Source organism: Phoxinus phoxinus (assembly GCF_949152265.1).
Source record: "Phoxinus phoxinus genome assembly, chromosome: 19".
In the NCBI taxonomy this organism is placed as follows: domain Eukaryota; kingdom Metazoa; phylum Chordata; class Actinopteri; order Cypriniformes; family Leuciscidae; genus Phoxinus; species Phoxinus phoxinus.
Window position 1 is genome coordinate 23935435 of NC_136894.1, and position 25897 is coordinate 23961331.

Here is a 25897-nt window from a genome sequence, read left to right on the forward strand (position 1 = left end):
ACACACCAGCAAATCTGAATGTGCAAAATCATTCAAAGGTGAAGCTCTCTCTGTCCAATTTGATTGCATTTAATCCTGAAGCACCTTTAATTCACATTAGCAGATCAAATGTGTGTGTGTGTGTGTGTGTGTGTGTGTGTGTGTGTGTGTGTGTGTGTGTGTGTGTGTGTGTGTGTGTGTGTGTGTGTGTGTGTGTGTGTGTGTGTGTGTGTGTGTAACAATCTAGGCATTTTGATAGAGTGGTGCTGAATAACACTCTTGTTCACACGTCACTCACACTTTCAAACTTCTAAATGAGGACCGATTCAAGCTTGCATCAACGAGTGAACAGCTGATCCTCAAATATGCTCCCTATTTATTAGCCAAGAACATTTCCCCGCAACGTTTCAAAACAGACCTTAACACTGTATCCCAACCAGCCGCTACCGCGATGAGAGACAGGACATTTTGTTCATCGCTTGGTTTCCATTTCTGCGCATGCACACTGAAGCCTTGACCATTTTGATCCAAAATATATTACATAAAGTATTAAAACATTAAACGGTTACAGAAATAGTGTCCCTCCTTATTCATGAAAATTCTGTCATCATTTACTCACCCTCATGTCATTCCAAACTGATGCAACTTTTTTTTCTGTGGAAAACAAAAAGAGAAATGATGAATGGTGTTTTTAATTTTAGAATGTAGATGATGTTTTCCATATAGTAAAAGAGTAAGAGTAACCCAGGTTAAGCTCAAAACAGAAATGTTTCATAAAAGTAATCAAGATGAACCACGCAATGTATTCCAAGTGTTTTAAAGCCATACAATAGTTTTGTATGAAAACAGACCAAAATCTTAGTCATTATTCACTTATATTCACGGATAAATTAAAAACAGTCTACATATTTAATGTTTTCCTGGTCAGTTTATTGACATTCAGAAAAATGTGAATATATACAGAAAAAAATAAAAAGAAATAGGGAGTAGGACAGTTGATTGGAAAAAGGTAGCGCATTATTAATTTATTTTCTGTATTTATACACGTTTTTAGTCAAGTGGAAGTAAATAATCAAATGTATTCATATTCCTAACAAATGCCAATCAATGAGTGAGATGCAAATTAAGAAATTATTTAAATAATTTAAAAAAAGTAATCTTTTTCATTCAATACATTAAGGGCATGTTTACATGACAACGATGTACTAAAACCGGAAAAGGTTTTCCTTCGCATTTTTCCCGTACAAACGACAACGCTGTCAAAACGATGAATGGTCACGCGGTCTGCGGAAATGACTAAAAACGCTGAATTATGCTGCCAGGCCAGTAGTTTGTGATGCCACTTTTTAAAGAAAATCTACTCGCCTAGGAACTAAACACGTAATACGCATCCGCAAGACTTCACCATTTTCAAAAAAAAAATTGTTTTTGTAATTTACATGGAGACAATAATGTTATCGTTTTCAAAATTATGCACTTTGAAACCGGTTTTCAAAAGTTTACATTTGTAGGCCCCCCAAAACGCCATTGTTGAGTAAATGAACGGCCAAACCCCATAAAGCTTTCCGTTTTAGTTTAAACAGTGTCATGTAAATTGCCCCCAAGTGTCTCAGGTCTCACTCATAAATTGTATATAACATAAGACAATCAACAGCTGAAGCAGGATTCAATTGCAAGGTTAAAAATCTCACAAATCCAAATCCAATAATAGATGTCCCAGTCCAAAGTTCAAAAGTAATCCAATTAATGATGTAAACAAGGTAAATCCACAACCCAATGGCAGGAGTCATTGGGTACAAAGCAAACCTTTGTAAGTATGAAAAACTAAGCCAATCAGAATGATTCTGTGAACAAGCAAGCTATAACAAAGATTAAGGGAACTACAAAGGGTATTTAACAGGCAAGGAGCAGGTGTGCATTATGAAAATACTCAGCACTGGGGTGACAGAGACGTTTGGTGGCCAAACTGAGAAGGACAGGCTGTGAGTGTGATGGTAGATCCTTCACAAACAATCAAAGCAGCTGAGCTTGGAAAAGTCTGCAAAAAGGAAGCGTACAAGATGTTATCCGAGATAGATAACAGACTCTGTTATGTGCCTTAAGGTCATCCGCTGGAAAATACAGCTTAAGCGCAGCTGCTGGTAGCTGCATGGTCCAAGAAAAGACGAATAAGAAAGAAAGAAAACTTCACATGGGAGCTGATTTATTGCTGGTCCAAGCTGGTCTTGCACATAACTAATGGCCATCTTAGACCAACTACCATGGTCCACAACATTTAGCATCTTAAACTGGATTTTCCAGTAGAAAATGCTAGGCACAAAGCTCACAAAGATGTGAGATCACAAATCTGTAATTATAGTGATTTTATTTACTTCACAAATTCAGTAGCTTTCACGTTTCAGTGATATTCACCGAGTACAAAAAGCCATTTTCGATTAAAAATTATATATAAGATTTCCATTCTAGGTTAACACAAAAGCTATGAGAGTTCAACTCACCTGGACTAGCGCACAATCCCATGCTAAAAGCATTTGAAGAAATATTTACATGAGAACATAAGAAATATTTACTTTAATATGCGTGCGCCAAAAATGTAAGGGTGACTGAATATGAAATAAATGTGAGATACAGATAATCCCTCAACACTTGCCCAAGCGAATTACTCAAAATCAATGAAGCATATGTTAATGCTTAAGGAGACACACTAACATAAGGAAATTATATTTGAATTTTTTATATTTATAATGATTTGGTTTGAAGAATAGTCAATTTGTCATGGTAACAATGTTGTCTGCCTACAAACAAATTAGTATACAATTACTGTAAGGCCATAGATTAAAAAGAATATCTTTCAGAATATGTATTTCATGAGTGTTGTAATACAGTGCATCCATAATTATAAATCAATATATTAACAAATATAACTACTATTGTATAGTGTATTGTATATAATCTTTTGTAAGTAATATAATTGTTAACCAGGGCTGGAAGTGAAAATTAAGATTTTCTTTTACAGGTAAAATGGGCCAAAATAGAGATTTAACATTAAAAAAGTTTAACAAAATGTTTAATTCCAATGAAAAGGATGCAATACTATAGAAATTGGACCATTGGACAAAAAATGCTCATTGGAAGAAAAGTTATTAACTGCAAAAACTTAAGGTGAAGAATTAGATGCGAGACCATCAGGAATCCTTTAGTCTCCAGTGCCAGCATTTTCCAGAACTACAACCTACTTGGAGTTTGCCTTGGTGTTGTGCTTGGAAAAATATACGATCAGACTATTGACGTGCCTAATAATTATGCACACACTGTAACTGTACTATGTAATTATGGTGGAAGACTATGGTACAAACTTTTTACATTTTTTGTAAGGACAAAAAATCCACAAACTGTTGTACACGGAGCAGAGGGCCTTGAAATCTGGTAACAGACAAAAAGAGAAATTATATACATTTGAAATAGCAAATCCCAATTCAAATAACATTGGACCTCATAAACAGTAATATGCTTGTATTTGTTTTCCCACGCTATAAGCTATAGGCTAGGCTTGGCATTTTAGCTCTTAAATATTTTTCATAGACTGGCATGGCAAATCCTAATATTTTTGAGAATCATATTCCACAGAGATTATTTTAAAAAAAATCACATGTGAAGCAATGTGCATTATAGTTCTTTTGTATATTTTATTTTTGTTTAACACGTAAATGACTATCTGTTACTCAAGTAAATGACGATATGGATATGTAATGGATATCTAGACATAATCCCTGTATTTGAGGGACATCATTTTTCTACATTGTGGCCTTCAACCAATATTTATGTAGATTTATACTGTACAGATTTTATATATTCTTATGACACATAGGATGTTAAGCTCTTGACATATCCAGGCCTCATTTAAATTCTACACTTTCAATCCATCTCTGCCTTTTTAAACACTCACACGCATATTCACTCCTCCAAAAACCAAAGACAAACACATACAAGTTATGACAACAAAGTGGACACATCCAACACTTTGTGGACAAATGTAAAGATACTGAAACAGTCTTCAAAAAAAACATTACCATAAAGTTTCACATAGCACGTCCATGGGATGTTCCTCTTTTTAAACAATCGGTTTCATAATTTCAATTGGCTGATTTGTTTTATAAGACCAACAGACTTCTTAATAGCCTATTTCTCACCTCTGTGCTCTGCTAAGATTAGCAGCTTTACATACAGCTTGCCTCTAATGTTCCATACTAGTATCCAGTATCTTTTTAATTGCAGTAGTTCTGATGAAGGAATGGGAACAATAATGGAATGAAAGATGATGAAACTTTTTCAGAACTGGACCCAGTTCCCAGAAGAGGGGTCTTGGCGTGATGCTGGAGGAGGAACAGAGCTGAAAGAAAGAAAGAAAGAAAGAAAGAAAGAAAGAAAGAAAGAAAGAAAGAAAGAAAGAAAGAAAGAAAGAAAGAAAGAAAGAAAGAAAGAAAGAAAGAAAGAAAGAAAAGGATTATTCCAGCTTTTACATACTTTTGCACACATAAAATTTTAAGACCAGTTTTATGAAAATATTTAGGGCCAGATTTACTAAACAGCAATTAGACTTTAATCTCATAAATGCACAGAAGAGAATGGAAAGTTCTGTGCATGATCTCCTGACAGTGCAATACAGACGCATCCAGCTCATTTCCATAATGACCAACATAAGAAATCTACCAAGAGCAGCGCAAATTAGCGTAGCATTGGCTGAACGTCCGATGCATAAGGCACACAAATTGGGAAACACTTCGGGAGTTTAGAAGTCGTCATCTGATTGGTTGAACTCTCCAGGATTTTTGGGAGATCTTGTTTTTTAACGGTCCGCCTAGAAACAAAACCAAACCCCCTGGGAGCGCCGCGTTTTTAAAACGCCATGAGCGTAACGAGGCGCTGAGCGTCTTTTTCACGCTGAAGCGCTGAGCGTTCACCGTTTTGTACAGGTCTTGGAGAAACACCGCGCTCATCACTTTTTACCCAACCGACTAATCACACGCAGGACTAATACCACTCCTACCAACGGATATTCTGTATCATAGCAACGAAGCGTCTCAACTAAAAAAAAAAACTGCGCTGCCAAAACGCTCTCAAGCGCCCACAGCTAGGCGTTTTCAGCAGAGCTCCTAGCGTTTTCAGCTGGCTAAAAACGCTTTGGTGGACACACGGGCTTAAAGCTACACTGTGTAATTTTTTAAGTTGATTATTAGCAACAAACACTTTGTTCTTTCAAAATGATATGTGCTCATTAATGTATAATTACTTCTACCAACTAATCAAGTATTCTCGTAAGCGTAGAATCTGCCATTTATAATACATACGAGCGAGTCGCTAGAATGGCGGAAGCCATGTTGCGCCTCCATCTTGAAAATACATTAGCCAAAGAGGGACATACCTGGAAATTCAAGCTTCGCCTTTCGCGTTTTTACACTCAGTGGCACCGTGACGAATGCGAGGGGGAGATTACTCGCGACTAGGGGTGTAATGGTACATGTATTCGTACCGGACCGTTTCGGTACAGGACTTTCGGTACGGTGCACATGTGCACCGAATGCAATCTTTCACGTAAATTAGGCTAGATTTGTGTGCGGAACATACGTCAATTCCGAGTTTCCACACGAACATATTAAGTGTCGGAAGTCTCCGCGTTACACTGATTAAATCTGATTAATCGTTTTTGTGATTCAAATACATGTAAAATATTACCATAACATCTGTCTTCCTGTGTGCGGAAATTTGTTTATGTTGCTGTGACAACGAAACACGTGCAAGCGCGCCTGTGTTAAGAGCGCTGATGCGCTCATCTGTGGACATTTCCGAATGCCTTTCTGTTAAAAGCGGGCTTTCCACACAAACAAACGTACATGTGTCATTAGTATGAGAAAAAAATTTTGGATTTTAACTCTCGGGTCGGGGTCGGACATAAATATCGCATAAATAAAGATCATCACCACATACACGGCACACTCGCTTTAGCCCTTTAGCCCAGCCTCTCGCTAACTAGCGTCACGGCCAATATTGGTTTGAGAGTATTTTATTTAGTGGAGAATTTTGCAGCAGTATTTTATTTCTTATTCTTTTTTTATTTTATATCTTTTTTATTTATTAGCCTAACGTTATATTTTATTAAAAAGTGTGTTTTAAAAAGTGTAAACAAATTGTTAAAACAAAGTTTATAGTAAACAACCAGCAGTTTAATGTTTTGCATTTCTTTCCCTTACTGTACCGAAAATTAACCGAACCGTGACTTTAAAACCGAGGTACGTACCGAACCGTGATTTTTGCGTACCGTTACACCCCTACTCGCGACTGCCGGCAGATTTGAAATAATACGTCCACCGTAGGAGTTAAAACGCCCTCGGAATGGGAGGGGCTAGAAAGTAACATTCAGTTGGTAGTCATATACAATTTCACCGCTAGATGGGAGAAAATCCTACACAATGTAGCTTTAATACAAGACAGCATAATATGATTATCCTTTCACTACACTGCTCAGCCACACGTCAAGTAGTCACTAGCTGAATGTTATTTGGACGTGTATGTGCGTGCAATCATGTGTGATGACATTACCCCGCCGCTCTCAATTCGCAGCACGCACATACAGTGGGCTATACACATTAACATAACATTCAGTCACTGCATGGAGTGCGTGTGGTCGAGCAGTGTGGCGAAAAGATCTTTATTAATATCGGGTCAGAAAACCAGATTAGTATCTAACGCGAACAAAATAGCATTTGAATGCATTTTAATAACAAACAACAAATGCAGAACGTAGAATTAGTTAGGTAAAACTATCATATCGCGCAGGGACTAACAACCTTATTCTGTTCTGTTTTAAGTGTGATTTGCTTGAAATGGTTTTATTTTGGATAGTTCAATAAAAATGAAATGTTCAATACACGTGTAATAGTGTTTGATGGTTTTACATTAGCCAATATGTTTTTTTACCTCTTATTACTGAGCTGAGCCAAATGATCCGGTTCCCTAAAACGTGCCAGAATTCCCATCATGATGAAACAGCCGATTAGTAATGTTAGAATGTATTTTGCAAATGCTTTCCCATCTCCCATTATTCGCATTAACTCTTTTTCGCACAAGTCAAAAACCACCTCAAGCGAGTGTAAATAAAAACCTTTATGCGAATTAAGGGATTTTTCCCCCGAAATTTTGCATTTCCATCACTCGCTTCTGATGCGATACTTCAAAATGCGGGTAAAAACAGTGTGATGGAAACATACCTATAGAGCACAGCGCCATTGTTGCAGGAAACTTGCACAACGTTCTTGAATTAATCATTTATTAGATGCACAGAGATCTGTTATCATTTCGACTTTACATTTTCATGCCCCTAAACATGATGCGGTACAAAACTAACTATGATTGGATGCTTTACATGTCGGTCAGACGTTCTCTTGGCCAATGAAAGCAGCGATGGAGTCCAGACCTTCTGCCATCTGTCTAAACGTCTGGCTACGTGAGACTAGGTGCAGGTAATCCACTAATAACACAGGCACAGTGAATTAAAAAAAAGGATATGTTCGGATAACGTTTTCCTGTGGCATTCCAAATTAATGAACACGAGTGGAGAAAAATCTCTCTGTTCTCTGCGATGCCTCCTCCTACAGCAACTATCGCAGCATGCCAAGCGTAAAACAGGTTAAGACATGCTTTTTTGGGAGTTTTACAAACCTTAGTAAATCACATTGCAGTATTTATTTAAATACTCTACTCTCATATATTTTGCACCTGAACGGGAAACTCCAACAAATGCATATGTCAGTCGCCAAAATAACTGTGTCCACGCCTTTTCATCTTTAATTTTTCTCTGTGTGTCTTTAGCAAATCCAGACAGTCGATTTTTTAAAGCCAAAAGAGTGTCTGTGCTAGCGGTGAGTAAATCTGGCCCTTAGTGATTAGTAGTAATATCTGAGTACAGGAACTTATTCAATGGTCAAGAATCATGTTACCTTGCAGAGCTGGAGAAATCTCCCCATAGGTCAGAGCTGGGGTTTGACTGAACCACTGTATTAGAGTTACTGCTGTCCAGTTCTAATAAACATCCTAAGAATAGGGAAAGAACATGAGAGCAAGAAAAAAAAAAAAAAAAGAGAAAACCGTTATCAAGATTATCTGTAAAATGTATTTGTCTGCATGTGCATGCATTTAGAGTGGTTGAGATATTAATAAAAATGAATTGTCAGGCTCAGAATTTATATTTTACACTTACAGAATCCATATATGGTTACAACACTTATGATGATGTAAATCGAAAGCGTTTTGTCTTTGCATTTGGCCTCTAAAGAAATATTCTACTATTATGTATGCGAGATCCTCTCCTTGTTGAACTCAGAATTAATATATTACATATATACCTTATCCATGGCATCAAAGAAAAGAGGATGCATAAATTAGTTAATATATATGTAGTAATGAGGTCAAATGATGTACCTGTCTCTGCTCCTCCCGATGGCTGTTCTGTGTTGTGATTGGACGCAGGAGGAGGCGCTATCTTTCCCCCTGGAGGTGGAGGGAGGAGCCCAAAGCCTCCTGAGCTCTGAGGACGGGGTTTGTCTCTCTTTTTACCTTGCTAAATACAAAGAAACATTTCTCTAATTTAACACAAACTGTCTATTTACAATACGTGGACATGAAAAATCACTATATATTCTTCTGAAAATGTAGCGATGCAACACTAGAACTATTAAAGCCAAAATCTGACAAAATAAATAAATCAAAATCTCATTACAAAAGATGTTTTCGGCCGTTTTGCATTTTAATTCTGCTTTACCCCGATATTCAGTGTGATGGTCTGTCCCTCTTTGAAGCCTAGATCCAGTTTGGGTCCTGTGTCTGCAGACTGAGAACTTTTGCTAAGTTCATCCTCCTGTTTAACCCACCTTACAGAAAGAAAAATGAACAAATAAAATTATATTTTAAAAAGAAAATCAAAAACGGGATCTGCTGAAATTGCTTATTATGCCCAAAAGGCCCAAATTAACTAAAATCATCAATTGGCATCCAATGTGTCAGTGCAAATACACAAAGCATTTCCAGTCATAATGTCTACATGATTTTTAATAGAAACTCACTTGAAATGATCCTGCAAGGCGACATTGAAGTCAAAAGAATCACCTCTGTCTCCGAATCCAACGCCAATGAACGCACTCCGACCTAAAATGCAGGCAGCATGGATAATGCTCATCTAAACTGTAGTATAGAAGTGAAGTATAACCTATTTCCCAGTACGACAAGGTATGTAAAGTAAGATGATACACTCACCATTGTCATCCTGTATACGGAGAACAAAATAGCGACTAGAATCGCTGACAGTCTCCAAGGCAATGCCAGGGTATTCCGTAATCGGCGCTTGAGCAAACAGCTCACCTGGACACAATGATGAAAGAAGGACATCTAGGAGCTTCTTTTGCTGAACAAATGTCATCCAATCAAACATTCAATTTTAGATTTTTTTTCTTTCTTCTGCATCAGTACGCAATTTCTAACCTGAGACTTTGTCCTCCAGTTTGATATAAGCCACCTTTCCCTTTGCTGTTATGCGCAAACGACCTGTCCAATCAGGAGTGTCCAGCTTCCAGTCAGCCGCCCTGCCATTATCACAGCAGAAATGTCATTTCAGGTCCATCAAATTGTGTATTTTTCATGCTCTAGATGGGTTTTCCATGGAAACATCTTTAGGGGGAGTTTAAAGGAATAGTTAAGTTCACCCAAAAATGAAAATTGGCATCATTTACTCATCCCCATGTCATTCCAACCCTATAAGACTTTGCATGCATCACACGCTAGTACAAACCTCATTGGTTCTCGCGCATCACCCACGCATGTTTGAGCTTCTGTGTTTGTGTGATGTGCTCTATGTATATGTGTTAATCATTGTTAAATTGCCTAATTCAAATCGGTTCATTATATAAAGCTATCCCTTTACAAAACTTGGATAAAATCGTTGATTCATATGGATTTGTTTTACGATTCCTTAATGCCTTTTCTGGATATTCTAAGTTTTGGTTACCTGAAGAGGGACATAGAGGGGCAGAAACCTCTTAGGTTGCATTATAAATATCTTAAATTGTGTTTCAAAGTTTAAATATTATGGGTTTGGAATGACATGAAGGTGAGGAAAACTATAGATTTTAATTTTTGTAACATTTTTGTTGTTGTAATCTAACATACGGATACATTATAATAATGAGTACTTGAGGGAAAAAAGTGATTGATTGTCACAAAAATAATGTCACAATGCAAAGTCAGTATGAAATTAATATTCTCCCTACCTGTTTTTTTAAATGCATGATTTTGATCTTACCATTTTAATAATCCTTTATACTCAAGATGTACATCACAAGAAAAGATCTGCCGCTACTTCAATTTCATGAGACTTTAATGGTCCCAAAATAGGCTTCATTATTATTCTTTCTTTTTTTTTCTGGGTCCAAACATGACAGGCTTCATGCGATTCACACAAATAGCAGCTCCTTGGGTTCAAGCTTTTAGTTTAGTGGGAACAGAAGACATTTAACCCATTTCCACAGTTTATGGCAAATCCAGAAGTATTATTGCAATTTCCAGAACGATTACAACAAGACTATAGGCTCCTACTGAGGGAATACAACTGGGATTTTAGAGGAGGAATGTGTGTCACTGAAGCATCACATTCTCTGTGGGCAAGAGCTATTAGGACTAATTATATACTATAAACTAGACCACATATACGCAGAATACACACCTCACATTAACACAATACCATATTATTATAACCATAATAATAATACAAATGACAGATGCTCTATCTACTTCTATGGCGTGGACATGTCCTGTAAATAATTCTTAATTGTGATGACATTTTCAGTTGTTTACTCTTGACCAATTCCTATTAAGATGCACGAGCTAACGTTAGTCGTCAAACAGACCAAGCATCTGACATCACAAGATGTTTTCCCTCTATCAGCAGAACTGTATGATCAATGTCTCTGCGACATAGCAGTCCACAGAATAATAATTAAACGCGGTAACGTTACATCTATTGTTTATTATGAAATCTTGTTCGTAATGGAAAAAGTATGGTGCTGATACAGACAAGACAAAAAACGTATTGCGTATTACAACATTATTTACATTACAAACACCTGCCATGGGCGCAGGCCCGCACATCCTTTAATTCACCTGTATCCGCGATTCGACGCCCTCGGCGGTATGCGGTAAACACTGACATCTGGTTTTACGCACAGAATTGACTCGTATTCCCCCTCGGACGCCATCTTGAACTGATTTCAATGAATGCGAGTAATATTTCTGTCTTCATCCAATTTGTTATTGCGGGCCAGCCGCTTCTACAGGCATCGGAGCGTCAGTGACGTCAATGATGCCTCAGGCACGAGCTTGAGAATGACGCATCACGCTTCCTCGGATCTGAGGATGAATGGATCGACTCGTTGATATGGAAACCGGGCTCAGTGCAACCCGCAAACATGGTGTTGGGGTTAGCGGATTTTTCATCGCATGTTCGCATCCCTTTGGTATTCCAAACCAAGTGGCACATTTAACAAACCCTTTAAATTCATTATTCATATATTATTTTGTTCATTGTCTTTTTTATCAAAGGGCTTTCATGCAGCAACAACATCAACAAAAATCCTGTGTTTGTTTACCCTTGTGGTTTCAATGTAAACCACATAGCCACGCCCACTCATCAATAATTACTAACTAGCGTGCGTTCACGCCATGCAAACTGCCACTCCTACCTCATGAATATTCAGTAGGGAGGCTACGTTCGTTTTTTGACAGGTAGCCGTAAACGGAAGCGGAAATTTCCGCTTCTGGAAAAGCCTCTCATCATCATCTCTCCTGTACATTCTCCCAAAAGGTTGGTATATTACAATATAAATTTATGTTTATGGTATCCATCAATCAATCCGAATTTTTGTCGCTGAGCTGACGTAAGAAGCGATGCTATATGTAAATCTTTAGCTAAGACGCAGTATATGATCATGCATTAGCATCCTCCTGTTTTTAAGGCGATGCCTCTCCGTTCACCAAACCAATATCAGCTTGTGCAGGGGTCAGATTACAGTCAGGGCACGATCAGACATGATGCGACAGTCTCGCAGTTTATTGTATATAACGTTAACAGCGATCTAACGTTAGTTCATGTTTGTCATGGTGATTGTCATCAAATGATGCTTTCATGCACACATTACCTTAGAGGTGTTTGGTGTCTGCAGCCAGCATTGCTAGGATGTCTATCTACCCTACTGATAAATAAATCAGCCATCATTTGGATCACATAGCATTTGGGAAATGTTCTCAGTACAGATTGGATTTGCTGTTGAAAATAGCATAAAATCAAGCATTATCTTGATAGCAGGAGGATGCTGCTTGAAAGGATATTGACTGTTGATGTTACTCTTATAAATAAACAGTTTATAGCCATTATGAATATTGAATAATGCTCTTCTATATACCAGAGAGTAGCATATAAATGAAATAATCTTTATTTTTCTACTAACTTTGACAGAATGTTAATTTTTGGTTGAAATATTTCATCGAAACACCATAGTTACAGAGTATTTCCTCATATTTATGCTGTATAGGTCCATAAAGTCTCCATAGGGAAAGGCTCATGGACTGAAGTGCCTGTCAGCGATTGAGAAATTCAGTCAACAGCCATTTTTACATCCTTTACTTAGCAGGTAAGTGTAGCGAAATAATTCCATGATATCCTTTTAATTTTATTTTCATGTGTGATATTGTTAATAAACTATTCATAATAGCAGATGTATATCATATCCTCTGATTAGGGTTAATTTAATTAATACAATAACTAAAACTAAAACCATACAAAATTGTGAACTTTAAATAAAATAAAATAAAAAGCTAATAAATAATCTTTTTTTATTTAATAAAATAGAAAAACTTAAACATATTTTATTTCAGCTAATTGCCAAGGCAGCATTTCTCATTTTCATTTAGTTCAACTTTAGTTAATAACTAAAAATAAAATAAAAATGAATAACTATATAGATATATTAAAAAATGGAAAAAAGAAATAAAAAAACACAACAAAATTACTAAAACTTTTACCAAAATTAAAAATTAAAACAGAAAATATGAAAATAAAAACCCATTCAAAATATAAATAAACACTGTAATATTATCTCAATAAAACTAAAATAACACTGGCTCTGATATAACTTCTATTATAAATAGACTTATAACGCAACTAGCCTAATAGTGCCTGATGCTGTATTATTAAAGGCTCTGTTTCCTAATTATCAAACAATGATTATGATATATAAGAAGCCGTTTTTGATCCATTGCTGTATTTGCAATGATTAACAATGATGAGTCTACTTGCATTTTTGTTGGAACAATGTGTAAAAATCTCAATTCCTTTAAAAGGTCTAGGACAAAACCGCCATCATGACTCACTCAATGCTGCGACGCCAACTGAAGAACCTTGTTCAGAACTTCTCTGAGGCAGAAGTCAAGGTGAGTTTTTCCTCTTACTCTTTTGTCAACCCCATTCAAGTCTTCAAGGTGAGACTTTTGTCTGTATCAGCTATAAGCCAAGTCACCTTTATTTATATAGCGCTTTATACGGTAAGATTGTTTCAAAGCAGCTTTACAGTGGTAACAGGAAAATAATGATGCAATGATGCAAACAGAGTTCATTTCGGCTGTACAGCAGCTCTAAAAGAAAATAGTGTCATTGTTCAGCTGATGTCAGTTCAGTGTTGATTCAGTTCCGTTGTAAAGATAATACATTTTTTAATGAGTTCATTTCATCTTTAAAGCAGTTATCGTCGTCCAGCTCAGTTCAGTTTTCATCCGATAGTGTCAGTGAAATCAAATCAATAATATTGTTGGATATTGAGTGTCCCCAACTATGCAAGCCAGAGACGACAGTGGCAAGGAACCCAAACTCCATCAAGTGACAGAATGGAGAAAAAAATCCTTGGGAAAACCATGCTCAGTCTGGGGCCCAGTTCTCCTCTGGCCAACGAATGAAAACGATCTGATTATGATTCATGCAGAAATCAGATTGCGATAGCAATTCAAATATTCATCCAGTTCCTTTTGCTTGAAGATCGGATTCACCACGGTGTGGAGCTGATGCTGGCCGTAGGGTCTGTGCGGAGGAGCTGTCTGGTTCTTGTGGTCTCTGCTGACGATCTGTGGCGATGGCTGTCATGTCGACCATGCCTTCACAGGGGATTGTCTAGTCTTTGCTGACGTTCAGGGCTGCGTTGTGGTTGTGTCTAGGTGTAGGTCCGCCATCTGATCTGGATATGGACCGGATCCAGCTGACTACGGTAACCTCGGAATAAACCGAGAGACTGATATTAGCATAGATGCCATTCTTGTTACGATGTAACAAGTACATCGGGTGTTATAGGAAGTGTTCCCGTTTCCGGTTGACCTCATTTATGCAACCTAACAATCCTTTAACGGATGTGAATTATACAAATGTGATAATGGGCCCTATCTTGCACCCAGCACAATTGACTTTGTACACCGACGCATGTATCATTCCTATTTTGCACCCGCGCACAGCGGACTTTTCCCTCCACAGACATGTCACAGACGGTAAATTAGGGAATGAACTTGCAATTTCAGAAAACAATTCCGCCACTGACCAGGAAAAACCTAGTCTAAAGAAAGTGGCGGGTTGCGCGTATCATTATGCTGTTTTAAGGGCGCATGCTTGGCCATTATGTAGCGTGTGAACAACGCGCATACACTTTGATTCTCTAATGTAAACAGACTCAGCAGTTTTAATTTTTGCAAATCATACATTATTAACACACTAATAATGTAAAGGAAACATATTAACACACGAGGAAAATCATTGTTGTGTCCATGAAGATGTGAAAAAAATAGGCATAAATCTAGCTTACACATTTACCCAAATTATTATACGCCTGTTTAACCGAAGCTAATTTGGGTTGGTTTCTCCCATCCTCATACAATGTCACTTCTCTGTCTTTTACGGCCCTGACGTGAATGTCGGTCTCCTCGGCTGTGAACCGCTCCTGGAAAATCCGCCGTTATAATAGCGATCCGCCATGGAACAAGTGCGCCTGCTCTTAAAGGGAATGTGAAAGGACGCTCTGATTGGTTTATTTATTTCACGTTACGTCCAAACAACACCTATGAATAATGAAGCTACTTCAGACCAACCCGTTTTAGATTTGCGTCGGGCACAAGAGTAATTTATCCCGCCGGTATAATAGCAACAGTGCCCGGGATCCGCCCACAAAGTTACTTGCATTTCGCGTTTGATACTTGCGTTTCAGATCGTTAAAATAGAGCCCAATGTGTTATGTGGATGGCAGGTTAAAGAGATGTTTTTAGTCTATATTTAAACTGACAGAGTATTTCTGCTTCCCGAACAAGGTTAGGAACCGTCAGTTTAGGTCCTAAATAGAAAAAGGATCTACCGCTTGCAGTTGATTTAGATATTTTTTGTATATTATCAACTGGCCAGAATTTTTAGATCGTAATAGAGGTGAAGGACTATAATGTGTTAAGAGCTTGCTCAAGTATTGAGGAGCTAAGCCATTTAGTACTTTGTAAGTAATTAGCAAGATTTTAAAATGTATGCAATCTTTAATAGGGAGCCTATGCAGTGTTGTCAGAACCGTGCTAATATGGTCATACTTCCTGGTTCTAGTAAGGACTCTCGCTGTTGCGTTTTGGACCAGCTGGAGTTTGTTTATTAAGCGTGCAGGGCAACCACCCAGTAGAGCATTACAATAATCTAGCCTTGAGGTCATGAACGCATTTAGATATATTTTCAATAAGATTGAAAAATGCAGTTTTACAAATGCTAAAAATGTGGCTTTCAAATGAAAGACATTTACAGTATAACTTCATTTGAAAGTCATTGCATTGTGGGATACAATTTTTATACTATACATATTTCTATAATTAAATAGTTTATTCTTAGATATCTGCCATCCATTTATTCAATTCATATTCTATTATACATAGTAGTAAGCTATTCTGAGTGTATCTTTTGTACGCAGTGCAGATTAATTTACTTTTGTTTCATGATTTATACGTTGGATATGTTTTGTAGGTTCGGGAAGCGACCTCTAATGACCCCTGGGGACCATCGAGCTCCCAGATGTCCGACATCTCTGACCTGACCTACAATGTGGTGGCCTGTAACGAGATTTTGGCCATGCTCTGGAAACGCCTCAATGATGACAAGAATTGGAGGCACGTGTACAAGGTGAGTGAAGGAGAGAACTGAAGAGAACAGTCGGGTTTAAGGAACCGGATTCTGAGCTTGCTTGCCTGCTCAGACTAATTGAATATTTATAGCTAGTGATCGTTTTTGTGACTCTATTGTGCACCCGATCTTGTTACCCGATTGGTGGCTGGGTTTTTTTCTGTCATCAGGACCATTGCTGCCGCTGCAGTGTTTGATTATGTGCAGGCAGGATTTTCCATTCAGCTTCACTGCCATGATGCTTCTTCCTGTTTACTTACAGCTTTTGCTTTGTTATTGAGAGAGTGAGAGACAAAGAGAGATACAGAAAGAGAGATTGAGTTACACTATATTTAGTGGTGCTAGTTAAGCATCATGTAGAATTACATGTTAAAGGGGCCCAAAACACCCATAACACCCTTTATTTTTTATTAATTTATTGTATTAGTATTAATAGTAATAGAACACCATTTTTTAAAGAAAGTTAAAGTTTCAAGTTTATTTATAAAGCATATTTAAAAACAACAAATGTACCAAAATGCTGTACAATCAAGAAGAAATACAGTACAAAAATATATACAAAACTCTGAAAACATGCAAATAAAAACATCTCAAACCACGTCATAGGGTAAGGAGAAACATGTGTCTTCAACCTATATTTAAATATTCCCAGTATGGAAGAAGATCTAACAAAAACATATGTGCATTCCACAACCTGGGGGCCACAACTATAAACGCATGGATTTCAAGCAGGATGAGGAAAAGAAAGAAGTAACTGGTTTGAATGAAGAGACCTAGGTACAAAATAAAGTTTAATAAGATCAGCAATGAATTGTGGGGCTAGACCATGCAAGGCATTGATAGCATACAGCAGAACCTTACATTTGATCTCTATAGCTAACTGGTAACCAATGTAGGGAAGGGAGAACAGGGGATGATGTTCTCTATATTCCTTGTATGCTTAATTGCAGACATGAAAAAGTAAACTGAGACAAACCCTCATATAAGCATTGCAGTAATCCAACTGGGATGTGATAAGTGCATGAATTACTATTTCCAAGTCCTGACAGACAAACTGTTTTAATTTGTCAATGGACCTGAGATGTAAACAGCATTTATCTACTTATCAAATAAAAAGTCAGAATCTTAGATGACACCCAAGTTTTTAACTCTATCATGCAATGTTAAACAGACAGAGTACCTAACTGATTTTCAAGGTCAGTGATACACAACAAAGAACCAAAACCAATGGCGTCAGTTTTATTCTCATTAAGCTTGAGGAAATTGTCAGACATCCATAATTTAACTTTCTCAAAAAAAGAGATGAGATTACTGATGGAACAACAATCATTTGACCTGACAGGAAGTTGAAGTTGTGTATCATCAGCATAACAATGATAAGCTACACTGTACTTTTGAAAGCTAGAGCCTAGAAGAAGCATATAGACGAGAACAAAAAAAGCAGATGACCCAAAATAGAGCCTTGTGGGATGCCACATGTAATCGGTGTTGACGATGAGGGGTGATTATCAATATTAGTTTCATATTCTTACAAAAAAAATTATATTCCAGATAAATGTTGTTCTTTTAAACTTATCCTGTTTAAAACTTCTCCTTAATCTTGGAAATAAATGCTTCACAGTTTCCACAAAAATATTAAACAGTTTTCAAATGATTCTTAAACAGCAAATCAGCATATTAGAATGATTTCTGAAGGATCATGTGACCCTGAAGATTGAAGTAATGGCTAAAATTCAGCTTTGACATCATAGGAATAATTAAAATGTTAAAATATATACAAATAAAAAAGGTATTTTAAAATGTAGTTTCACAATATATTTGACTGTATTTTCGATCAAACAAATGCATTCTTGGTGAGCTTAAGAGACTTCTCTCTAAAACATTAAAAAGCTTACGGACCACACATTTATATGTACAAGGAAAGGATTGTCAAAACATCTAACAGATCATGTTTTTCGCTTTTTTCTTCAACAGGCTTTAACCCTTCTTGAATATCTATTGAAAACGGGCTCTGACCGCATCCCTCAGCAGTGTGAGGAGAACATTCACATTATCAAAATCCTAGTAGAATACCGCTTCACGGACAAGGACGGAAAGGACCAGGTACTGCAAAATATTAGATTCTTCTACACTCATCACATTAATTATAGAGGATAAAAGTCTAAAAGCATATGGATAATGGATTTGCTCTTTGTAGGGGGTGAATGTCAGAGAAAAGGCTAAGATAGTGATGGTGCTGATTGAGGATGAGGACAAGAGGAAAGAGGAGAGGGATTCTGCTATGAAGACAAAAGACAAGCTGACAAAGGCTCCCAGTGGTAAGACTCATGAACCCTTTAGCACTTGTCTTGCATAAAGGCTTCACATCATATTCAATTATTTCAGTATCTGTACGGTATTAAAGATATTACATGTTAAATATATTTAAAGGGACAGTGTACCCGAAAATGAGTGTCATGATTTATTAATTTTCGTTCTTCCATGAAACACAAAAATATATTTTTTTGCTGAACCTCCAAAAAAGGACATAAGAAGCACTGTAAAAGTAACACACAACTTGTATTCACAATACTCACCATAGATGACTATATTATTCACTTTAGTTGTATTTCTTCATGAACATTCTAACTTGGAAAGTCTGTGGGTCTGCTATTGTGCTTTGGTCTCTTCATATTTTTAAATGCATTCACACTTTTATCTTTAACATACTGATCCAATATAAGTTTGGGGGTCGATGAGATTTTGAAATGAAAAGACAAAAAAAGTAATATTTGAAAATATAATTGCAATTGAAAATAACTGTTTTCTAATTGAATATATTTTAAATTGTAATTTATTCTTTTGACGACAAAGCTGAATTTTCAGCATCATTACTCCAGCCATCAGTGTCACATGATCCTTCAGAAATTATTATAATATGCTAATTTGGTACTCAAGAAACATTTCTTATTATTATCAATGTTTATAGAAATTAATAGAAATCTTTTGTAACATATTAAATGCCATGACTGTGACTTTTTATGAATTTAATGCATCCTTGCTGAATAAAAGTATTTATTCCCCCCACCTCTAACTTTTGAATAGTAGTGTCTTCTTGGTTTTTTATTTATTTTATTTTTTCATTTATATCTGTTCAACTCTCTTTTTTTATGTCAGCATCCTCCGCTACAGGACCAGAAAAAGAAAAGCCAGAGATCCCCCCGTATACAGGGCTGCCCTCCCTAGACAACATCCCGTCGGTGGCTGACCTGACCGCCGCCATGGCCAAGAAGAAGGAGGAGCAGAAACGTCTGGAGGCCGAGAGGAAAGAGGCAGAGAGACGGGTGAGACAGACTGGTCAATTACTCAGAGAAACTTTATTACATTAATATTGAGTGATATCACAATATCTGACTATTATCAGACTGTCTAAGCTGACATGATGGAAATTTGTGGATTCAGGCAAAGGAAGGTGACACAGAGCCAGACCTTTGGGAAAAAGCAGCAACAGCAGCACCCCCGTCCAGCTCGGACCCCTGGGGAGCCGCATCCAACGAATCCGCCCCTGGTACCAATGACCCGTGGGGGGCGTCGTCTGATGAGGCAAAGGAATCCAGTCCAGCTTCTAATCTTTGGGGTGAATCTGCTGATGAGAAAAACGGTTCTGCACCCACATCCAATGATCCTTGGGGAAGATCTGCCAGTGCCGAGAATGGTTCTCCACCTGCTGCCAGTGACCCATGGGGTGACTCTGCTGGAATTTCAGAGGATAATTCAACAAATGATCCATGGGGGGCTGAAACGGCGAAAGACTCTGATGCAGCAACGTCAGATCCATGGGGAGCACCGGCGGATAGTGTGCAGGATTCAGCACCTGCAAACTCTGACCCGTGGGGGGCATCACCAGTCACGTCTGATCCATTTGGTGATGGTTCAAAAGCAGATAATGACCCTTGGGGCACAGCAGGTAAGAAAGTGACAGGTACATCACAAATTATGAGCTTTTTACTCTCCCACTGACAATTGCTTAAAATTTTTGTGAATTGAGCATGAATGAGCATAAGAGATTTAGTTCAAAAACATTAAAGAATCTTACCGACCTCAAACTTTTGAACAGTAGTAGTGTAAATGTAGATTACAGTTTAAGGCCGTGTGTCCACAAAGCAATTTTTTTGCCTGCTGAAAACGCTAGGCGCTCTGCTGAAAACGCAGAGCTATGTGCGCTTGAGAGCGTTTTGGCAGCGCAGTTTTTTTTTTTTTTTTCAGTTGAGGCGCTTTGTTTGTGTGATTGGACGGTTGGGTAAAAAGTGACAGTGATGAGCGCTGCGTTTTACCCAAAGTTGAACATTCTTCAACTCTCGGCGACCTGTAAAAAACGCAGAACGCTCAGCGCTTTAGCGTGAAAAAGACGCACAGCGCCTCGTTACGCTCATGGCGTTTTAAAAATGCGGCGCTCCCATCGAAAACAATTGAAAAAACACGCCAGCCGCGTGGAAAAAAACGCTTTGGTGGACACACGGCCTAAACAAAACATTATTTTAATAGTGATGGTGTTATTGTATGTCAGATGTTCACATGCTCCCTTTGATTGTTTAACTAACAAAATAAATGAAGAATATCAATACAAGCTCACTTTTCCTAGCTAATCATTGTATTTCTAACTCTCAGCATCTTCACCCCCGACTGCGAGTGACCCCTGGGGTGCTCCATCAGCTGCTGTGACTAGTGGTGACCCTTTCGGTGATGGTGGTAAATCAGATCCATGGGGAGGTTCCTCTGAGAACGGTACTAATGGAACAGCTTTCTTTCTCCATTTGTTTCTGCCGTCTCAAATCTTATTTTTAATGGTCAATTTAGTCTTAAAGGAATAGTTTACTTAAATATTCTGTCATCATTTACACACCCTCAAGATGTTTCAAACCTGTATGTATTTCTTTCATGATTGAAATGCGATCTTGCTGAATGAAAATAGCATTAAAAAAAATCTTAATGACGCACAAACATTTGATAAGTAGTGATTAAAATGAGAAGGGTACGGAACATTTGAGTGCTTTTCCCTTGTTTCAATAGCACAAGAGAGGTAATTTTGTCTGAATTATTTTTCTATCAATAGGTGACACAAAGCCTGCTGAGGAGCCCAAAAAGCCAGCGTCCTTCCTCGGAGAAGGCGCTTCATTGGTGGACTTGGACTCTCTTATGTCAGTCAAGCCCAAACCGAAACAGCCCCCTCTCAGCTCCATCCCCACTCAAAAAGCCCCGGGTAAGGAGGGCTGAGAGAGAGACGGAGAGAGAGAGAGACACTGACAATAAGAGCGACTGAGAATAAAAGAGAGAAGCACTGTATAGTTATCTGTTTATTTTTGAGTGTTTGTGATGCAATGTTTTACAAGCCTAGAGTTCATATAGTCAGAACATAACCTGTGCGTAGTTGATGTTGATCCCATCTCAACCTTCTTTATCCCTGCTTCTATATGCTATCCATTTCCCTCCCTCCCTCCCCATCATCCCTTTTTGGTTTGCACACTTTCAACTTTCATCCTTCCCAGGTGTTTTGCCAGCCATGGGTATGACCAGGCCATTGGGCGGCAGCATATCAAATGCAGGCGGTTCTGTTGCACAGCCATCAATTCCTAATTATTTTGGTTTTAATGCCATGACACCCTGTTCCAGTGGCGTCTCCCCCCTAAACTCAGCCTTTGGGGTGCCTGCCTCCCATATGGCATCTCCAACCCAGAACGCAAGCCTTTCAGCTTTGACGATGCCCAACATGGGCTTTCTCATGGCTAACCCTCACACAGCGACTAGAATGGTACAACCCAGCACTGCTGGCCCTCTTATTGGTGAGTTTTCTCCTACGTCCCTCACAGGAACCGTTACCCCACAAGCTCCAGTTCTTCACCGACCTCCATTGGTTTGGGGCACTGGAACTGGGGCAGTTGGGAAAGGAAATAACATTTTTTGAGCATCCATTCATCCCTAGCCTTCTCCTTGCCCCACCACCTTCATCGATCTTAGTTGACTATGTGCGTGTGTGTATAAGTGTGTGCAAATATTTAAATATTAATGAGCAACAATATACCGTAAGTTTTCTGTTTTGGGAAAAAAAGCATGCATACCCCTGCCTTTTCCGACATGATGGCCTGACAGATTGAAGCAGGTGTTTTGTTTATTCACTTGTTGGAGTTTTTTCAGTATGTTTTAGAAGATAACATTCCTAAAGGTTTAAGGAAAACTGGCTTATCCACTGGAATATCTGACCTGACACTGGGCAGATTTTGGATACACTACCATGCAAACTACCATGTTTGGGGCCAGTAAGATATTTTTAAGGAAATGAATGCTTTTATTCAGCAAGGACACTTTTGTTTAAATTCATTAGTAAACGCATTTCAAAGTTCTTTGGAACTTTCTATTCATCAAAAATCCTTAAAAATGTGTCATGGTTTCCACAGAAAAAAAGATCAGCATATTAGAATGATTTCTGAAGGATCATGTGACTCTGAAGACCGGAGTAATGATGCTTTGCCATCACGGGAATCAATTACGTTTTCAAATATATTAGAATAGAAACCTTTATTTTAAATTGTAATATTTCACATGATTGTTTTACTGTATGTTTCAGTTTCAGCCTTGGTGAGCCTAAGAGACTTTCAAAAACATTAAAAAAAATCTTAGTGACCCCAAACAGATCTTTGAACAGGAGTGTGCATTTGTCTGATACCAGCTGGATAAACATCTAACTTGCTGTGAGGAGTAAAAATAAAAAAATCGGATATTTATTCCCAAACATACCTGAATAACCAAGGAAGCCACCAAGTTGGAGACCTAGACGTGCTTTGACATTGTAACCATCATTGAATATATTTGTCTTTTATTGCTATTTTAAGCAGCATTCTGTATAACACACAGGATTATGCATATTGAAATATCCAGATGTGGCTTGTAGTGATTATTATGATAAGAAACATTTTTATGCTTTAGTTGGTTACGTCAGGTATGGGGTGTATTAAACTTTGAGGGTCCTAAAACTTAAACACCTCAATTTTCCTTTCTTTCTTTTTTTTCTTTTTTTTGGGGGGGAGATTATGTCATGTGGTTTGAAATTGATCTGTTTTTTAGTCAAAACAAATCTGCTGAAGGCAACAATGTAAGTGGCGATCATGCACAATGTTTGTTGTGAATTGTTGCTTATTTAAGCAAGTTAACAATATGAGAGGAATGAGAGATTAGGTGAAGAGAAAGATATACAACTTTTGAATATTGATATAAATAAGATTCATGTTCTTTCTCGTTTTATTAAGATGCGTCTTCATCACAGTTTGCTCTCCGTTGCAAAATTGATGTTTATTTTTATTGGTGCATTTATTTATTTATTTATTTATTATAATTCAGACTTTTCTTTTGGTCATTTATCTAAAGTAGGAGTGTGTTGGAAGATCAATATCATCATCAATTCGATGAAATTCACATTCAAAATGTATGAAAAAGCATACTTTTCCACATTGGCTATAATTATAGGTTCAGTTACGGTTTTATTTTGTATTACAAATATATATATTTATTTATTTAACCAGCTATGGTAAACCTGTGGTGTTACCTGTGAAAGTGCACAATTTAAGAATAAAGTGACAAGATCATTGAAAAGCATATTTTTCATTCTAGTTATTATTTGCGTTAAGGAGTGTTTCAGGTTCGATGCGTTGACATTTAAATTGGCTGACTTTTTTTCAAATGGGCAAAACTAAAGAAAATAACGAGTTCATTCTTGATTGACTACAAGGCTTCAAAATTAGGAAAGGAGCTAACATGAGAGATTAAGTTAAATAGTTTGAAATTAACTTACTGTAAGCCTTATTGGCATCATACTATTAATTACCACAGAAAATAATTTTGAAAACCTTGAGGAAGAGCCCATTTCAGTCCTGTTATTGCACTATTGTCTTCTGACCACCAGGGGGAACATGATTCTAGTGGGATCTCACCATCTCAGTATTCATGTAGAGAAAAGGTTAAAAAAAAAAAAAAAAAAAAACACAATTCCATTATAATTTTCTTTTTTTCAAAACAGTTTCTAGAAAAATATTTGCAGGCCCACTGCCATTTTTGAACCTGTAACCATATTCTTAACCTTTAGGGTCCTACATTCCTTAACTGGTGAAAGAAGAGACATAAAGAATTGTCCGACACCACTGTATTGCATGGCTTGGTTTTAGATGCTGTCCATGAAGATACAATGCAGTCTGAAAAGCTTAAGATTATATAATAAACAAAATACATGTGCTTGGGAGGACTTGACACTGTGAACATCTAAAGAGAATCATTTAATTCAACAGTCTTGCATGGAGGAGATGAATGTATAACCTGGTTGTGGGCGAAGAGAGATTTAAATGGAGAAAGAGGCAGAATCGAAGGAACAGATGGACTTGGGCGGATTAAGTGAAATCTGGGTGGGTTTGTCATGAACATGAACAGAATGAATAAAAGAAAAGAGACAGTAAGATAATAAAAGTGAAACTGCAGAGACGGACGCACATTGGCTGAGGTGGGTTGTATTTCTCTTTTTTTCTGCACTTGTGATCAACATTTGTGTGTAGAAATCTACTTTCATAATGCATTTTCTTTTTTTTTAAAGAAATTAAATTTCTTTCGGAAATGAATACCAATCTGAACCTTTTATGTGTGAGCATTTTGCCTTTACTTTTTTAAAACTGTGGGGGAAAAAAAGATTTACTTAATTGTATTTAATTAGCTTTGTTTTTTTTTTGTTTTTGTTTTTTGCCATGGAATTGTTTGTTAATATTATATTACCAGTTGTACTTCATCCCTGCAAGTACATTGAGATTTAGTCATTTCCTCATGGCATATATGTGTGTGTTGAATGTTTATTTTTAAAAATTCAGTCCAAAAGAAGTGAAAAAAATAAAATATATATATACTGTAAAAAATTATATGATCATTTAAGTTATGACAACAACATATGTTTTACATTGCTTTTAACTAATTCAAATAAGTTATTTAATAAGTTATGCAAGATTCAACTCATTTTATTAAGTCAGTTTAATATAATTTAAGTTGAAATTACTTAAACATCCAAGTTGATTGTACTTAAAAGTGTGTGTGTGTGTGTGTGTGTGTGTGTGTGTGTGTGTGTGTGTGAGAGAGAGAGAGAGAGAGATTATTTAGTGTATGTATGATTATTATTTACAATGGTAAAATAATGTGAATAATAAATTGATATTTAATATTTTTCAAATTAAAATATTGATATATTCACACAGATCTATATATTTCAGAATACTACTGAAGACGTCATAATGCTTAATCTCTCTGGTCTGTTGATGTAGGTGTTTTAGGGGGCTCTGGATGGACCAGGACAGACAGATGTACCTTTTAGATTAACCAAGATCATGAAGGATTACAAAGAAATAGACGATGGTGATTAAGACATGGAATAAGGACGAAATACTCAGAAAATTGTAATCTCTCCAAGAAAGAGGCCGCAGGTGGGAGAGATGGGCAAGAACAAAGAGAAGAACAAGGTCATTCTTGATTGAACAAAAAAAATCCTATCCGAGAGACGCATTCAGCATGAAGAAGTTTCATTGTCAGCTTCGTCTCCTTTGACTTTGGGTGCTTTGAGGACATATTTGTTGGTCGTGG

At 37.3% G+C, this 25897-nt stretch overlaps 3 protein-coding genes across 6 annotated transcripts in view; 2 read left to right on the forward strand and 1 right to left on the reverse strand.

The window, feature by feature from the left end:
* Positions 1–2168: 2168 nt before the first annotated feature.
* necap1 (NECAP endocytosis associated 1) lies at positions 2169–11693 on the reverse strand. The gene is made up of 8 exons (XM_079590073.1): positions 11185–11693; positions 9511–9611; positions 9286–9390; positions 9096–9177; positions 8795–8903; positions 8455–8593; positions 7974–8067; positions 2169–4369 (listed from the first exon to the last, which is right to left on the reverse strand). Exons 1-8 carry the CDS (start codon positions 11277–11279, stop codon positions 4309–4311), a joined length of 786 nt encoding a protein of 261 aa, XP_079446199.1. The 5' UTR covers positions 11280–11693; the 3' UTR covers positions 2169–4308.
* A 112-nt stretch (positions 11694–11805) lies between these two features.
* Positions 11806–25768, forward strand: epn1b (epsin 1b). 4 transcript variants are annotated; one of them, XR_013795001.1, is made up of 13 exons: positions 11806–11884; positions 12612–12710; positions 13420–13509; positions 16103–16258; positions 18233–18361; positions 18456–18576; positions 19415–19581; positions 19700–20204; positions 20906–21022; positions 21351–21497; positions 21784–22077; positions 24571–24779; positions 25582–25716. XR_013795001.1 is itself a non-coding variant. In XM_079590071.1 (12 exons), the coding sequence occupies exons 3-12, from the start codon at positions 13441–13443 to the stop codon at positions 25629–25631; spliced, it is 1755 nt and encodes a 584-aa protein (XP_079446197.1). In that variant the 5' UTR covers positions 11806–11884; positions 12612–12710; positions 13420–13440; the 3' UTR covers positions 25632–25768. The 4 variants fall into 4 exon arrangements, 2 of the variants coding, with proteins under 2 accessions (XP_079446197.1, XP_079446196.1); XM_079590071.1 differs by lacking the exon at positions 24571–24779 and having other exon boundaries at positions 25582–25768; XR_013795002.1 differs by lacking the exons at positions 24571–24779; positions 25582–25716 and having other exon boundaries at positions 21351–21577; positions 21784–21917.
* Positions 25743–25897, forward strand: part of LOC306986636 (germ cell-specific gene 1-like protein) — a 4697-nt gene continuing 4542 nt past the window's right edge. Inside the window, exon 1 of the mRNA XM_079590072.1 lies at positions 25743–25897. This exon is cut by the window's right edge and continues 76 nt beyond it. The gene's annotated coding sequence lies outside the window, so the exon portion shown is untranslated.

Excerpts from the sequence above, each read along its gene's own strand:
- necap1 (XM_079590073.1), bottom strand. The coding sequence starts at position 11,279 with ATGGCGTCCGAGGGGGAATACGAGTCAATTCTGTGCGTAAAACCAGAT. Across the intron at positions 8,904-9,095 it reads GCCTTGCAGGATCATTTCAA|GTGGGTTAAACAGGAGGATG; the intron begins GTGAGTTTCTAT and ends TCTTTCTGTAAG. Across the intron at positions 8,594-8,794 it reads CCATCACACTGAATATCGGG|CAAGGTAAAAAGAGAGACAA; the intron begins GTAAAGCAGAAT and ends CTTTGTATTTAG.
- epn1b (XM_079590070.1), top strand. The coding sequence starts at position 13,441 with ATGACTCACTCAATGCTGCGACGCCAACTGAAGAACCTTGTTCAGAAC. Across the intron at positions 16,259-18,232 it reads ATTGGAGGCACGTGTACAAG|GCTTTAACCCTTCTTGAATA; the intron begins GTGAGTGAAGGA and ends TTTCTTCAACAG. Across the intron at positions 21,023-21,350 it reads GGGAGGTTCCTCTGAGAACG|GTGACACAAAGCCTGCTGAG; the intron begins GTACTAATGGAA and ends TTCTATCAATAG.